General features: G+C 36.0%; 1 protein-coding gene across 10 annotated transcripts in view; it reads right to left on the bottom strand.

Moving 5' to 3' along the window:
- The window catches only part of LOC126759686 (protein scalloped), a 334,443-nt gene that overhangs the window by 121,422 nt on the left and 196,656 nt on the right, over positions 1-16,365 (bottom strand). For 2 of the 10 annotated variants that reach the window (XM_050474700.1, XM_050474701.1), the window contains exons 1-2: positions 3,984-4,903; positions 136-812 (exon numbers count right to left, since the gene is read on the bottom strand). The exons of 4 other annotated variants lie outside the window; for them this stretch is intronic. In XM_050474700.1, the coding sequence (XP_050330657.1) occupies positions 136-286 (151 nt within the window). In that variant the 5' untranslated portion in view covers positions 287-812; positions 3,984-4,903. Of the gene's footprint in view, positions 1-135; positions 813-3,979; positions 4,914-16,365 lie in introns of those variants that run through there. 4 more of the 10 variants (XM_050474695.1, XM_050474692.1, XM_050474693.1 and 1 more) reach the window with 4 other exon arrangements.

Genomic DNA, 16,365 nt, shown 5'->3' with positions numbered 1-16,365 from the left:
CTACACACATATACATACTTATATTTCTACATACATACAGACTTTCAGCATTACATAGAAAAGTTGTGGCATGACTTAAGCATTTGTGAGTTGCAAGTGCCGAGTAAGGCGTTCGCAATGAAAACAACAACAAACCTTTTTGTTTTGATTCGTGCAGGATGGCGTCTTCGTCGTCGATAACGCTGCCGCCGACGATGGTCGATGTGTTGGTCGCCGAGTTGCTGAGATTGTTTTGCAACTGCAGCAGACCACTGCCACAAGTGCTGGAGCTGGTTATGTTTTTCATGCAGCCAGTTTATACGGAGCGCGGAGCAGGAGAAAATCACACACACGAACGCAGCAACGAAGTGCTATGCGAACAGGTAAAAAGGCGGCCGAGCAGCGCTGAATATATTTTATTTCCTTTATCTTGTTGTTATATTGGCTGTAGTTGTTTCGGTTTGTGGCAGCCCTCTTACTTTTACTTTTTGAGCGCTGATTTTTTGCTCGCTGATATTCGTTACTAATTTAAGTATTAATTATTTTGAAATTATTTTCTCACTTTCTGCTTTTTTATGTGTATTTTTTTATATTTTTTTAGTAATGTAACTGCGAAGCTGCTTTCGAATTACTCAAAAATATTTACTTGTATTTTTATTATTTTATTAATCACTGTTTAACACTTGGCACTTTTGGAGAGATTTGTGAATTGTTAATGCGAATTTTCAATATGGCAACACTTCATTTGGTCGTTAAAATTAATTATGATACTAAGATATTTTATTTTCTTTACTGAATTTGGTAAGTTTTAACGCAGATGCTGTATGCTGTAACTTTGAAAACAGCGCTTTAGAAATTTAAATTATGTTAACTTTCCTAATTAATTAAAGGTTATTTAATTTTTAAATTAATTTGTATAATTAAAATTGTCTCAGCTGCTTTTTTACCGTTAGTTTTACCATTCACAACATTTTTTTATTTATTTATGAATCTTTTATAATGCTTACAGTGGGACAGAATTAGAAAAAATATGAAATTCATAAAAAAATTTAATTAAAAAAATGTAAAAACAAAATTAAAAAATATATAAAACAAAACAAAAACTACGTAGAAAAATTACAGTGGGACTGAGTACATAAATTTAATGAAAATTATGAAAAAAATTCATTTAAAAACTAAAATAATAATATAATTAAAAAGCATAAAATATACAAAAAAATTAAAAAAAAAAACAAAATTAAAGAGTTTAAAAAATACAAAACAAAACTACTCAGAAAAACTACAGTGGGAGTGAATGACAAAATATATGAAAATAATATAAAAATTTATATTTAAAAAAGACTACAAAATATAAAAAAGTATGAAAAATTACAACAACGGCAAATTACAGTGGAACTGAATTATCGTTATGAAATCTATGAAAAACAGCGAAAACTAAATATTTTAAATTGCAAAAAAAATATTTTTAATTAAAAAAAAAAACAAAATAGGAAATATAATTTTAAAGAAATGAATAAAAAATTATGAATAGCTGTATTTTTTATAATGTTTATAGTGGGACTGAATTTCAAAACAAAAAAAGGAAGACTAAGACAAAAAATAAATACTTAAGAACAAAATATAAAAACAAGTATAAAAATTATAGTCACTGAATTAAAAAAAAATATGAGAACTAAAAACAAAATTTGTACATAGAAAAAAAAAACAAAAAAAAAATTAATTTAATTTAAGAAAATTTAAAAAATTAAGAAAAAAATAAAGCATAAAAAATACATTACTTATAAAAAATTAATTTAATTAAAAAAATTAAGATAAAATTTAAAAATACATAGTAATTTTACTGTTGAGTTTTTGTTAATTTTATTGTTGTTTCGTGTGTTATAAATTACTGTTTTGTATAGATTTTTTTAAATTAATTAATTAAATTTTACTACAATTTTTATTATTTTATTTTTGTTTTTGTTTGCGACTTTTAATTTAATTTTAATTTTATTTTAAATTGCAATATTATATACATATATTATTTATTTATTTTCATTTTAATTTATTAGTTAAGGTTAACTTTTATTTTAATTTTGACTTAGAAGTAATTAATTTATTTTCTTTTAATTTACATATTTATTCGTACTTATGTATATTTCATTTTTAAATTTTTAGTTGTAATTTTAATTTAATTTTAATTTTAATTTAATGCATTTTTTTCATGATATTTAATTAAGCTTGATTCTATTTATGTCAATGTACATTTAAATTTTATTCTTAGTATTAATTTTAGGTTAAATTTTAAAATATTTTTTCTTTTAATATTATTTTAAATTTATTATAATTTTAGTTGCAACTTTAATTAGTATTTTAATTATAATTTTAAAGTATTATAAATTCAATTCAATTTAAATTTTATTTTATTTTGCTTATTTTAATTTAAAAAATAAATAATTTTCTTTTATTCAATTTTAATTTAATGTATTTTAATTTTAATTTAATTTTTTTAATAATGTTTTAATGCAAATTTATTTTTTCATGGTTTTTAATTTAATGAAATTCTATATTTTTGTGTAAATTTAAGTTTTATTTTTAGTATTAATTTTAAGCTTAATTTTAATTAATTTTTTCATTTTATTTAAATTTTATTTTATTTTGCCTATTTTAATTTAAATCACTTTAATTTTTCTTTATTTTCAATTTTAATTTAATTTAATTTAATGTAATTTAATTTAATTAAATTTTATTTTATTTTTTCTTTTTTTTATTTTATATTAATTTAATGTAATTTAATTAAATTTTATTTTATTTTGTTGTATTTAATTTAATTTATTTTAATTTGAATTAATTCATTTTGATTTAATTTAAATTTATTTTATTTTATTTTAATATTTTCTACTTCATATTTTTTCCATTTCTAGAATATTTTCAAACATTTATTTCACAAGCTTTGTTATTGTAAAATTTTCTTGTTTTTTTTTAATATTTTTTTTTTTGCATTTCCATTCTTAAAAATATTAATGTCCACTCAATTGAAATCATTTTCACATTTTCACTGTCTCTGTGCTGTGGCTATAGTCAATATAGGCGCATACACCTATGCAAAGCACAAACTGACAAACATACACGCCAGAACATGTATGTAAATATATACATATGTATGTATGTATGCTACATATGAGCAGCACACATTATTTTTATGCATACACCATCATTTATTAGCGCTTTTTGTTTTACTTTTTGGCACGTCGCCGACTGAAGAACCCGTCCCAGTCACAAACCGAACCCGATCAGCACACAAAAAGTTCTTTCCGCGAGCGACGTCGTGACGTTGCGACGCTGCTGCGGCGGCGATTGCTGATGCCCACTGATAGTTGGTTGTTAGGTGACGCAAGCAGCGCCGTTTGCGTCAGTCGACTGTGCCTGCTTCGGTTAGAATCAGCGACGACGACGGCTACTCGAAGATGATGATGACGCCGACGCCGCCAAACCGTGCCGATGGCAACGATAAAATTAGCGACGATGCCTGTTGGCAGCAGCTAGCTGGCGGTTGGGTGGGGGGTTCTGAAGTGGGCGCAAATGGGTGTGTGTAGCAGGCGCGATTAGAGGGGCGAAGAACGAGTGAAACAACGCACGCACGTATGCAATGGAACTCTATAATTGTAGGTATGTGTGTGTCTCATATAAAAATGTAAATTTGTAAAGACGAACGAAGAGATACGAGAAACTTTTTGGCGTTTCGCGATCGCTGTTCGAAGAACTACTTGTAGTTGTTGCATGTATTTTTTTGTATTGGTTTTTTTTTTCGTTTTGCGCTGGCTTTGCGTACAATTCCAATGGGTTCGTATGGGAATCGGGGTTTGGTCTGCGACGTGACACGACGCGTTTGGACTTGAGGTGTGTGCGGCTAGTAACCCAGATCAATGGATTTTGATTACTTCTTTCGTTTCTTCCTCAAGTTGTTTCTTTTTTAATAATTACGTAGCACAACAACAATAAAAAGCACTTATAAACTCACATACACTGAAAACTGCACGAACTGACGACAATTTCCCTTTTACGAGCGTTGCAAATGCGAAGACAATACAAATAAATAAGGGGAAAAGCACTGTGGGAGTGTCGATCAATTTTTCCTTTCTTTACTTCTTATTAATTGGCTTTCTTATATTTTTCAAGCGCGTACACTTCGTTCCACGTTTCTTTTCCCTTTCAATTATGGCAAACGGAGAATTAAGAACCACGACGCGTCCGTCCTAATTCGGTGTAGTATATACCCGCCAACCGAAAACGCTACAATTTGCAAGGCGGAAGAATCACAAATTCACTGAAAAACTTTTTTACACACCGAGCACTTAGTAGTTAAACAACATATCAAATCATAAACTCTGCAAAGCGCAAGCAAGCAAGCAAAAAATATCGTCGCAACGAACCGAGCCGAGTGTACGCAACGCGCAGAATCGAGAGAAACTCACAGACTGAATGCGGCGCTGAGCGAGCGGCAGTGATTAGGGCCCAAAGCAGCTAGCCAGTGAGCCAGTCGGCCAGACAGAGCCAGCAGCTCCAACGGCGCGACAAAAGACCGAGAAATCAAACACACACAAGCACATAAACACAACAGCAGAAAGAGTCAAGATTAAGCGACGAATGACAAGAAGCAAGCATCACAGCAAACAGCGCGCTGAGAACGCGCCGCGTTGTTAGTGGCAATGGCGCGCGCGGGAAGCAGTCAAACAAGTGGGGTATCTGTAGAAGACCGGGCAAGAATAAGAAAAACAAAGCGCACACAAGAAAATGCAAACATACGGGTAAGGCGGCAGGCAAGAGAAGACAAAGTGAGGCGGCGCGGTGCGGTTGGCGGCCCACCGAGCAACGTTGCGCGAACGCGCGCGCACTTTAGAGTCGCGCTGGCTGAGCGCGCGCAGGTGTTGCGGTGTGAAGGAGTGGCCGAACGGGTTTTGCGCTCTACCTCATACACAAATACAAGTGATGATGTTTTTGTTTTTTATTCATCATGTAGACTTTAGCGGAGACTTGCGTTCTTGAGATACTCGCCATACCCGAGCAATGAGTGGCGGCGTTAAGTGCATAGCGGATTCGTCATACACCAACTGCGGCCAGCTGTTGTGCTCCCCATCAATGCTTGGAATGTAGAATATGCGAACGGAGAGTAACAACAGAGCAGCTGAGCGCATAGCGATGAAGAGCGCATTGAAGAGCGCGAGTGTGAGCGCGCTATGTTAGCTGGCAATACTGTTAACGACAGAAATATTTTGAATATTTTTCCGATTAGTTGTGCACGAGGAATGCCACGAAGAATGTGCGCGCGCTAACAGCGCAGACAGTTGGGCGAGAGAATGTGTACCGAAGTGTAGCGCACAGGTAAACAGTTGCTGAGAGCGCGCTACATAGTATTTATGTTCGCGCGCTGACGTTGGGCCCCAAATGATGGGCAGAGAGGCGAAATGATCGTTCGTTTGGTTAATTACCTCGCGTAGCAGAGAAATGATTTGTTGTTGTTTTTGGTATGTATGTATGTGTAGAGTCGTAATAATATGCATTTGTATTTGTGCGTATCGTCGAGGTGCCATGACGGCAATGGCACGGCACTTGTTTACAGTGCATGTCGCATGTCTGACGACAATGGTAATAAAATTATAAAAAAAAGTTTTATGATTTTTCTTTATGGAAGACGTAACATATATCCAGAATAATGTGAGTACGCATTGTATAGGATGTAGGTTGTTGTAGAGACGTATGTTGTTAATGATCTCAACTGGGGTCATAGCAATTTGTAAGGTTCCATTTATAGTGACATTCGATGAAGTTCTTTTTTGATAAATTTTTTAGGGCTTTCGTTGTTTTGAGCATTATCTCTCAGAGATTGAGTCTATGTCCGATCTTAGGTAATATAGTTTTAGAGACTTCAATGGGTTTGGTTCATCGAGCAGCATTCATGGAGTTCATACAAAACCCAGTTACGCTAGTTCGCGAGAGTGCAACAAAGCTACAACTTTTACCCAATCCAATGATGTCGAGTCGACAAATCGATTTTCCGTTTTCCAAAATTCCGCACCCAAACAAGTATGATCACGAAATAGCTTTTTGAAATTTACAATGATAGTCTCGAATAGGTAGTCTCGAACGAATTCTAGGACAGTTTTGTCTTTCCAGGATGGGGTCCAAATCAAATCTCTGAAGAAGGACGCATTTTCAAACAGAAAATTTGCTTCTGCGAATTACATACATACATATGTTATTGCTTCTAAAAACTTGTTTCTGTATAAAATCTTAAAAATCAATCTCTCTATGTTACCTAGAGGCTTAGGACTCCTGAGTGACGTTCTCAAATTAATTATTACTATTCTATTTATGCCTTAAAAAAACACTTTAATATCAGGAATTTAACTAGAATACAGAGAGCAGACTGTGCAGGGGTTAAGGGGGCTATTAAGGCGTGCCTGACTGTTGCGCTCAATATATTTCTGCATCAGCTGCCCACAGAACTCTTTACTCGGAAAGTAGCAACGAGAATAATAGAATTAGAAGGTTGGAACAAGAAAGCTTATTGGCATAGCACCATCTTGAACCAGCTAAACATAAGTAAATCAGATGAGATCCTCACAAGTTTAGATTTCAATAGCCACCTTTGTATAAGGATACCATCTAGCCCTGAATGGAGAAGAGTTCTGTTGGAGGATAATGATAAAACGACTATTTACAGCGATGGATCCAGAATGGACTGCGGAGTATACTCCAATGATATAAAAATCTCTCGGTCTCTCCGGCTACCAAACTCAGCCAACATTTACCAAGCAGAAGTACTAGGTATAGAGAAGGCCTGTATTGTTCTGTTAAATAACTATGGGATTATATAAAAAGCAACCATATAGACGGCTATCCGCGCCACTGCTGGCCTTTCGACGCCATTGAAATATTTGCTCACAGCAAGGTTCAACTCACCGCAAGTGTAAGTTTTTAACCGGACACTAAACAATAGGCATACATTCGGCGGTATTAAAAATTTTAACGAACGTCAATTTTCAAAGGTTTCTTGAGGAAGGTGAAGATTAGAGTGAAATCTGCATACTTTCTCCTCGTTTTTTTGGGTAGTAACTAAAGATTATTCGGGCGAATTGAGTCGAACCGTTATTAGCCGCCTCAAATTTGGTATAGGATCAAAGCTGTTTTCGTCTATAGACCCTCATATAGTTTTTTTGTCTATTGAAGTGTGATGCTCGCATTCTCCATCTGGAAATCAATGCCAAAAACCTATTCTAACTTTGTGAATTTAAGTAGTTTTTTATGCATGATCGAAAAGTAAGGAGATGAGATAATAACGAGTGATCCAAGTAGAGGTACTTTTCTCAACAGCCTTTTTTTGACACATCACGAGTGAATCGTCTCAAGCTGTCATGTTTTTATTCAGTATTGTTTGGCATTTTATCATGGAAAGATCTACGCCTGAACAACGTTTACAAATCATTCAACTTTACTACGAAAATTCACGTTCTGTAAAGAATGTGTTTCGCGCGCTTCGCTCAACTTATGGTCGATACAATCGGTCTACTGTGCGTACTATTCGAAACACACTCACCCACCTTGAGACTCAGCATTCATTATTGGATAATATTCGATTGAATAGACCACGTCCAGCTCGCAGTGAAGAAAGTATAGCAGCCGTAGCAGTTGAGAGTGCACACGAAGACGGTGGGAAGACGATTCGGCGCCGTTCGCAGCAACTCGGACTGACATATGGAACGACTTGGCGTATTTTACATCGAAATCTTAAATTGAAGGCGTGTAAGAACTGAAGTCACTCTACCTTCTCAAGCGACATCGCTTCGCTCTATGGGCTTTTGAAAAGTTCCAAGAAGATCTGACGTTTTCTAGTAAAATTGTGTTCAAAGTTGAGGGCCCTGGTTCAATGGGTACGTAAACAAGCAAAATTACCGCATTTGAAACGAAGAGCAATCTGAAGCGATTCAAGAGCTACCATTTCATCCAGAATAAATAACGGTTTGGTGTGGTTTGTGGTTCATATTTGTTCAAAAATTATGCCAGTAAGAATGTAACCGTCAATGGTGACCATTATCGCGCCATCATAACCGACTATTTGATGCCTAAAATCGAATCTCGTGATCTCGGCGACATTTGGTTTCAACAAGACGGCACCACTTCGCACACATCGAAACAGTCAATGGATTTATGGAGACAAAACTTTAGTGAGCTGATAATTTCACGTTTCGGACAGGTCGATTGGCCACCAAGATCGTGTGATATCACACCGTTAGACTTCGTCATGTGGGGTTATGTAAAGTCTACAGACTATGTGGATAATCTCGCTACGGTTCAGGCCTGGGTGCAAAACATCTCGCGTGTCATTCGCCAGTTACCAGTCGAAATGATCGAACGAGGCATCGAAAATTGGACTCAACGGATGGATCATCTGAGACGTAGCCATGGTCAATATTTGAAAGAGATAATCTTCAGAAAAAAAAATGCCAAAGAATGTTCCTTCGAATAATAATAAATATGCCTAATTGAAATTGAAGTTTCTAAGTTGTTGCTTTAAAGAAGTTGAGAACTTCGAAATGGAACACCTTTCAACTATTTTTCGCCTGTTTCTGTTTGAACTCATATAAAGTAAGTTCTTCTAAACCCCTGGAAGTTAATCTTAATGGATTTCTTGAATATACTTATTATTAAAATCATATTTGAGAGTTTTTTTGAACTTAGCCGATTTGTGTCCCTTTGGGTATTTGTCCTTTACACATTGGTGGCATACAGCTAGCAACTCTTAACATTTTTCTTGTCGTTTGTTTACTCACCTAAAACGAAAAGAAATAATATAAATAATTAGTTAAAGTTTCTAGTAATAATTTCTTAAAATTTCAAAAACGTAAAAAATTTCAAAAACGTAAAAAAAAATTCAAAAGCGTAAAGGCTGGACTGGATCATCTTAAATTCTTTAAAAATAAGTATTTTTTATACAACTTTAAGTTCACAATAAATTTTATTAATAATTATTTTCTGAAAAATGTACCAGGTGGTCTACACACACATATACATATATGTAGATATATACTTCGCACCACAAGCGTTCTCAAAGCATGTTTTTTTAATAAAAATAAATAAATAATAATTAAAAAAAAATAAAATTAATATAAAACTGCAAACTGCAAGAAAAAGACACGCAGAAATAATACAAAATTGTAAATTCAGCTGTTTCGCTGCATTGACGTCATTTGGACAAGTGGCACAGTGAGTGACCACACTGAACGATAGCCGACAGCGCACGCCAAGCACCAAGCAGCCAAGCAAAATGGCAACCGTGGGCAGTGGCTGTGTTTCAGATAAAACAAAAAAAATTATAACTAATTATTTATAATATATCTACATATTATAAGAATATATGTTTGCATAAGTATGTATGTATGTATGTATGTATGTATGTTTGTGTGATAGTTTGTGTTGCTGCCAGCAATTATCGCAGACAAAAGCGTGTTTGGCGCACGGTGCCAAGCGCTTATGATTTGTGGGCGAAGCACAGAGCGGCGATAAATTGCGCGTGTGCGTGTGTGAATTTAATAAGCGAAATACACACAAACACACCAAACATATACAAAATTATATATGCAAACATATGCTAAAATATTAGCAGCGCCAAACAGTAGTAAGGCAACAGCGTTTCATAATTAAAAAGTCAATAGAAAAAGGCAAAAAAAAAACTACACAATAGAATAATGTAGATAAAACATGGTTATAAATAATAAAATAAACAATTGCTAACAACTGTCGCCCATATTCTTCATGCGGCGAGTGAGCAAGAAGAAAGCCTGCAAAAACCGCGCAAAAAATAAGCAAAAAACCCAAAGCGGCAGCGGCAGACTCGATTCCAGTTCACTCACGGCGCGGCGCGGCGCGGCTCTGACTCATAGATATCAACACGCCGCAACGGCCTAAGCAGTTAGAAGTCGTAGAATTGCTGCCAACTGCTGGCTGGTAACCCGTTCCGCGTGGACGCGCAAAAAATTAGCGAGTACCCATGGGTACAGCCTCCAAAGCGGCGGTAGCAACGCACGCAAGAAAGTATACACCGACATGTATACGTATGTGCAGGCACAGTGGGTTTGAGGTGCTTCAATAGACAGTGAATTTTTGAAAAAAAGTTGAATCTATTCTAAAAAGATAACTTTTTAATAATATTTCAAAACTTTTTCTAGGAACTACTTGTTTTGTGTTATTTTTGATCATTGCATCGATTTTTAGTTGAATATAAACTTGAAGACTACTTAAAGGAATCACCCTTAACATTGTCGAGAGAAATAAGTAGGTTGTTTTCTTGAAGACGAAGTCTATATAAAATGACTGGCATAAGCTTCAAGTTTGGGAAAGCCGTCGCTTGCCGAATATTATTTGACAGGGGTTCGAGCTTCGCTACTTTTTTAAAGAATAAAACACAGAAACTTCAAATTTAATGGGAAATGTTTATATCATTCGAAAGAACACCTTTAGGCATTTATTTTTTGAAGATTATTTCTCTCAAATGTTGGCCGCGGCTACGTCTCAGATGGTCCATCCGTTGAGTCCAATTTTCTATAACTCTTTCTATCAATTCGACTGGTATCTGGCGAATGAAACGCGTGATGTTTTGCTCCAAGGTCTGAATCGAAGCAGCATTGTCCGCATAGACTTTAAATTTTACATATTTCCACAGGAAAAGGTCTAACGTTGTGATATAACACGATCTTGGTGGCCAATCGATCGGCTCAATATGAGAAATTAGCTGTGCACCGAAGTGTTCTCTCAAATTATCCATTTATTGATGCGATGTGTGGGAAATGATGCAGTCTTGTTGAAACCAAATGTCGCCGTGCTCGTGAAGCTTCAATTTGAGGCATCGAATAATCGGTTATCATGGCGTGGTAAGGGTCACCATTGACGGTTACGTTCTCAACGGCATAGTTTTTGAAAAAATATTGACCGATGGTTCCACTGGCTCAAAAACAACACCCTGAAATGTCCCTGAAGAGAATTTTTATTAGAATCAGATACCGTCATGCTACATACCGTAGTTTCTTCGAACCAGAAATGTTAAATTCTCACCTTCCCAGCATGAATAATTAGTTAGAACAGCTGATGGATTATATTTTCGAGCTCAAAGGCAAGCTCCAAAGCTTATCTTCAAATAACCAATTTTATTCCATGGATCCTGCTACATCTTGAGAGGAATAACTAGTATCATTCCATGGGTTAGTTAAAACATTAAATATTTTAAATAGATCATCTTTGTAATACCCTGTACTAAGCAACAAAAACTGGAATATACACTCCAGATCAGTTCTCAAATACACATCAACTGACAAATGGAAATCAAACTTCACATGAACAGGTAGGTGGGCAGCGTGGATCGCAAACAGCGCACCAAAGCCTTTAGGAGACTCATTGTGAAAGCACCGGGACTAAAATTCCATCACTTTATTATGTACTCACTGAACCACCCTGTGCCTTAGATGAACAAAGGAAAGTTCATTAATACCAAAAGTTGTATGTGCGCAATCTCCAAAACATCATCTCATATTTTTCTTATATACACCATATATTTCTCTCTAATTGTAGAGTGGTTCTGGCTTGTTTATGTGCTTTACAGTTCACAGGAATATCACTATAGGTTTTTGGATCCGCTAATAGAAGATGAAACTTTAAGAGGCTTCCAGTGATTTTAAAGCCGCTTAGCTATCCGTATTTTTATTGTAAACACACTCTTTGTCAGAACAAGATACTTTATCTACGCATGGAAGACATTGCAGTGGTCTGATAATAAGAAGGTGATTCTAGTATCTAATAAAGACTCCACCCAGTTTCAATTAACTAGTTTGAACCCAGCCGTTTAGATGTTTATTCCTGTGTCCCTTTCACTTTACCCCTTTCCCATTCTTCTTTGTAAGAGATGACAATATTGGGGACCGATTTTAAGGGTACAAACAGGAATATACTAAGTATTTAAGAATGCTCTTATAACAGACGACTAATAAGGAAGATTCCCTGCGAAATATAAAAAGGTTGTACCAATCTATGATTTTTTATCAATTCGGTGTGCTAGCGCAGTTTAAATTAGCCCGCCCAAGTCAATTTTGATCTTGAGTGTATGTACTAACATTTTGATAAAAAAATAATATAATCTAAAAGTTTCTGAAAAAGCTTCAAATGAAAGGGGATCCCACAAACGATTGATACGACTTAAGTATCTCACATTTTATAAATAATAAATTATATAATTTTTTTTTTAAGTTTCAAAAATTTCTCAATTTGAACCCCCTGTGCCGCGCTAATTTTTAGATTTTGCGTCTTTGCTAAGTCTAATAAGATTATATAAATATTTTTTAAATTTTCAAAAATTTCTTAGTTCGAACCCACTGTGCTTTGCTAAGTTTATATTTTGAGTCTTTTCTAAGTCAAACAAGATTATATAAATATTTTTTAAATTTCAAAAATTGTTTAGTTCGAACCCACTGTGCCGCGCTAATTTTTATATTTTGCGTCTTTCCTAAGTCTAACAAGATGATATAAAATTTTTTTTCATTTCAAAAATTTGTCAGTTTGAACCCACTGTATCGCGCTAAGTTTTATACTTTGAGTATTTTCTAAGTCTAACAAGATGATGTTAATATTTTTTAATGTAAATAAAAATTTTAAATTTCGAAAATTTGTCAGTTTGAACCCACTGTGCCTAGTAATTAAAATTAGCAGATATTATTTGCTTAAATTTTATTATTTTACTTTGTCAATATTTGATTAAAGTATGAGTAGAGTTAAAGCAAAATTTCAATTGCACAAACAAAAAAATACAAAAAAAAACAACAACTCAAACAACAAATAATCAATCACAGTGACTTTATGGGGATTTTTGGGTTCATAAGGCCTAACAGTACCTTCTGTTTACAATGCGTTTAATATTTCTTCAATTTTATTATTTTATTTTTGTTTTTTTGTTTTTATTGTGTTTTTGGTATTTTATTTCTTATAATTTTATTGCAATATGTGCTTTATTGTTGTTGTTGCGTATTTCACCAACGCGCGTCGCACACACGCTCGCTTATCAGCTATTAGTCAGCGCTACCGACTCGTTGTCGGCGGCATTTGTAAGCCTGCCACCGAACGCCGACGGGAGCTGAGCATTATGGGGAAACAGACCCACAGTAACAACAACAATAATAACAAGAGCCGTAAAAAACAATAAAGCAAAGCGCCAACAACAAAGTGCTGCGCATGTCATGTGTCATCAACTGTGGTGGACAATACACCCAACAACAACAAAGACGGACACGCAAGCCCACCAAAACACACGCAAACCAGCCACCAACACGCCCATACTTTGAACGCACGCTTATGTGTATTGTACTATCATGGTTCCGGCGGTGCCTTTCCCGCTCGATTTTTGCGCTGACCAATGTTTGTTTTGTTATTGTAAATAAGCCGTCCGTGTACACTGCTGCTATTTAGTTATTGTATTTGCCACTGTGTGTAAACAAATGCTGACAACTCTGCTTTTTCGCGCGTTATTTGCACTCACGCACACACACACATACATACACACGTGCATATTGCTAGGTATGTCTGTCTGTTCGCAACAAATTCGCATAAAATAATCGCGTCAATATTGTGGTGTAAATTTATTTATTATTATTTTTTAAGCAAACAAAAGTCGGCGCGTCGATCGCGTTGATCGCGTTGATAATGAACGAGAACACAATCAAAGTGCAAATATGTCGCCGATCTTGTTGAAGTTTTTGACATTTATGGATCAGACAAATACAGTTGAAACCACAACACTCGAACCACCGAGAGACACCGTAAATATTATCGGTACATAGGTGTCTAGGTGCGAGTCATCGAAAAGTTCATTTGTGAAGTGAAAAGTAATTATGAAATATTTATTGCTGTCAATGCGAAGTAATTCCAGAGCAATTCAAAATAAATGGTTGTTGGTTGGGGTAAACAACCTTACCTACCTCAAGGTACGGCTGGTGGGAAAGTTGGCAGTAAGGTGTGAGATTATGATGAGCCAATAGCAGTTTTTTAGGAGATTTTTTTGCACTATTAAAAACTAGGAAGATTATAATAGCAAAAATTAAATAACAATAACATGGAAAGAGGCGCTGTATATATTAAACTCCGAGGTCGTTTTCAAAACTAGATGCAGTATAATTGAAGATCTGTCATTTTAAGAAATAAAAAGTAAAGAAAGGTACTTTTAGAATCTGGTCTTTGTTCGTCTGGAGAGCATTTTACTTCTCAGTTGTCAACAATAGGTAGGGGGCGCCTTGTTTGTAACCTCGATTGGTATTGTACGGCTCGAAGAGGTCCTTTTCGATCCTAATGGAGCTTTTGGTGTTGCGCAATGTCAGCTTTCATAGCCGTATAAGCCTTGCCGGGATACCAAGTTCAGACATATGTAGGTGGTGTGTGTCGATCTTCTTTTCCAAGATTTGGGGTATGGTGAATATATGGTCAGTTGTTGATTTCGCAGGCCTAAAGTCACACTGATAAAGTCCAATCAGTTTGTTGACGGTGAGCTTTAATCTTTCACACGCTCGACAGAACCATATACTTATGTGATGGTAAGGAAGCTTACCCCTCGTATATTTGAGCAGATTGTGAGGTCCCCTTTTTTGGATTGGGCAGAGTGCACTTAAATTCCAATCATCGGTCATGCGTTCGTCTGACCATATTCTAAAAAGAAGCTAATGCATGCTCCTTATCAGTTCTTCTCCGCTGAGTCCCAACTAGAAAGAGGCTAGCCTTAATGAGAGCAAAAAGATCACTAGATCTCTTGCGATCGATCAAAAGGTTTTCGCGACAGCGTATGTACCGATGGTGGCCTAGCACTGGCCAAGCTCTCGCGAATCCCAGCTATCTATATTTACTAGAAACAAAGAGGATACGGAGAGACGGAGAGCGGTTCTAGGGTGCCTTTCCTTGTTAGCTCATCAGCTTTACAATTTCTTGCGCTTCTGCTGCGACCTAGCACACATACCTCTCTTATCACAAAGAGACTCAATGCTATCGATAGCGAGGACTAACCCTTAACGCACTGTCAATGAGTTCAAGGCTAGTATAGCAGCCCTGCTGTCTGAGCGGGGATGGTCACTTCTCTGAAGGAGACTGCAATATGGAGCAGTAAATCTATTGCCACCTTAATGGCCGCAACTTCGGCTTAAAAGATAGGGCAATAGTCAGGAAGGCTGAAACTGGAGTTGATAGAGAGCACCTGACAGTAAACCCCTTCACCAACCTTCCCTCCAAGCCTTGACCCATTCGTAAAGAAGCTCACTGCCTCTCTCCAACAACGGTTTCTTCCCACCCAAAACCCCCTCGCCGTATATCGTATATGGGCAGAGAAGTAGTCGGCAGAGCTCGGTTTACGGACTCCATAATCCAAGTGATCCGGTAGGATGTCAATGTGTGAGGATTTCGGAGTGTTCAGACACATGTTCTTCTAGGAACCTAGATTCTCTGAGTTGATAATAACATTCACAGCCATACACTGTGTCTACGGGCACTATGTGTCAGATGGTGTTAAGGGTCATGGTAGGAGTAAACCTTAATGTACCAAATATGCTGATGAGCGCCGCCCGTTGAACACTCTCGAGTTTATTTGAAAGTGTGGTCTTTTCTAGCGCCCTCCACCACATAAAGACTCTATAAGAAGAGATTAGTCCGTAATTTTTGCGCTCCTTAACTAGTTTCATATTTATTTAGATCCATAAATGACTTGACAAAGCCGAAATAAATAATTATAGTTCTCCATCTTGAACTTTTTTCAAGCTTTAAGAGTTCTTTATGTAAAAAAACAAAATTAAAAATAATAAAAAAAAAATGTTTACAGCAATAAAACAATAAAAAGTCAAATGATCACAAATTTCCTAGAAATGAGCAGTGAGGCATTCAAAACACATACACATGTATGTATTTATTTAATTATATACCAGAGTGTGGATATAGCAGTATATATTTACATATGAGCAAATAAATAATAAATATTTACTCATACATACATATATGTCCGTGTATACTATGTATGTAAGTGTGAGTATGAAGTTTTAATATTTCTTTCATATTTGTACTTTTCCATGGCGCGCACGCCGAAAACGGCTTTAAATGACAGAAGTTGCCATATTTGTTGAGTTGGAGTAATTTATTCAAATTCATTTTAGAAAACAGCAAAGCAACAACAACAGCAAAACACAATAAACCAACGCGAGCAGCAATAGAGCGCGACAAGATCGTAAATAATTTTGACGCGCAACGCAGCACAAGCGGCTGGAGGGGACTGCGGTGGCAATGAGAAGGATAGAGGGAGCACGGGTGAGGCGGGTGTGCGGCTGGACGCCGTCATGCAGG

The sequence above is a fragment of the Bactrocera neohumeralis genome, chromosome 5 (assembly GCF_024586455.1).
Source record: "Bactrocera neohumeralis isolate Rockhampton chromosome 5, APGP_CSIRO_Bneo_wtdbg2-racon-allhic-juicebox.fasta_v2, whole genome shotgun sequence".
Taxonomy (NCBI): Eukaryota; Metazoa; Arthropoda; class Insecta; order Diptera; family Tephritidae; genus Bactrocera; species Bactrocera neohumeralis.
Note: the sequence above shows the minus strand (reverse complement) of the source record. Positions and strands in the feature narration are given on the sequence as shown.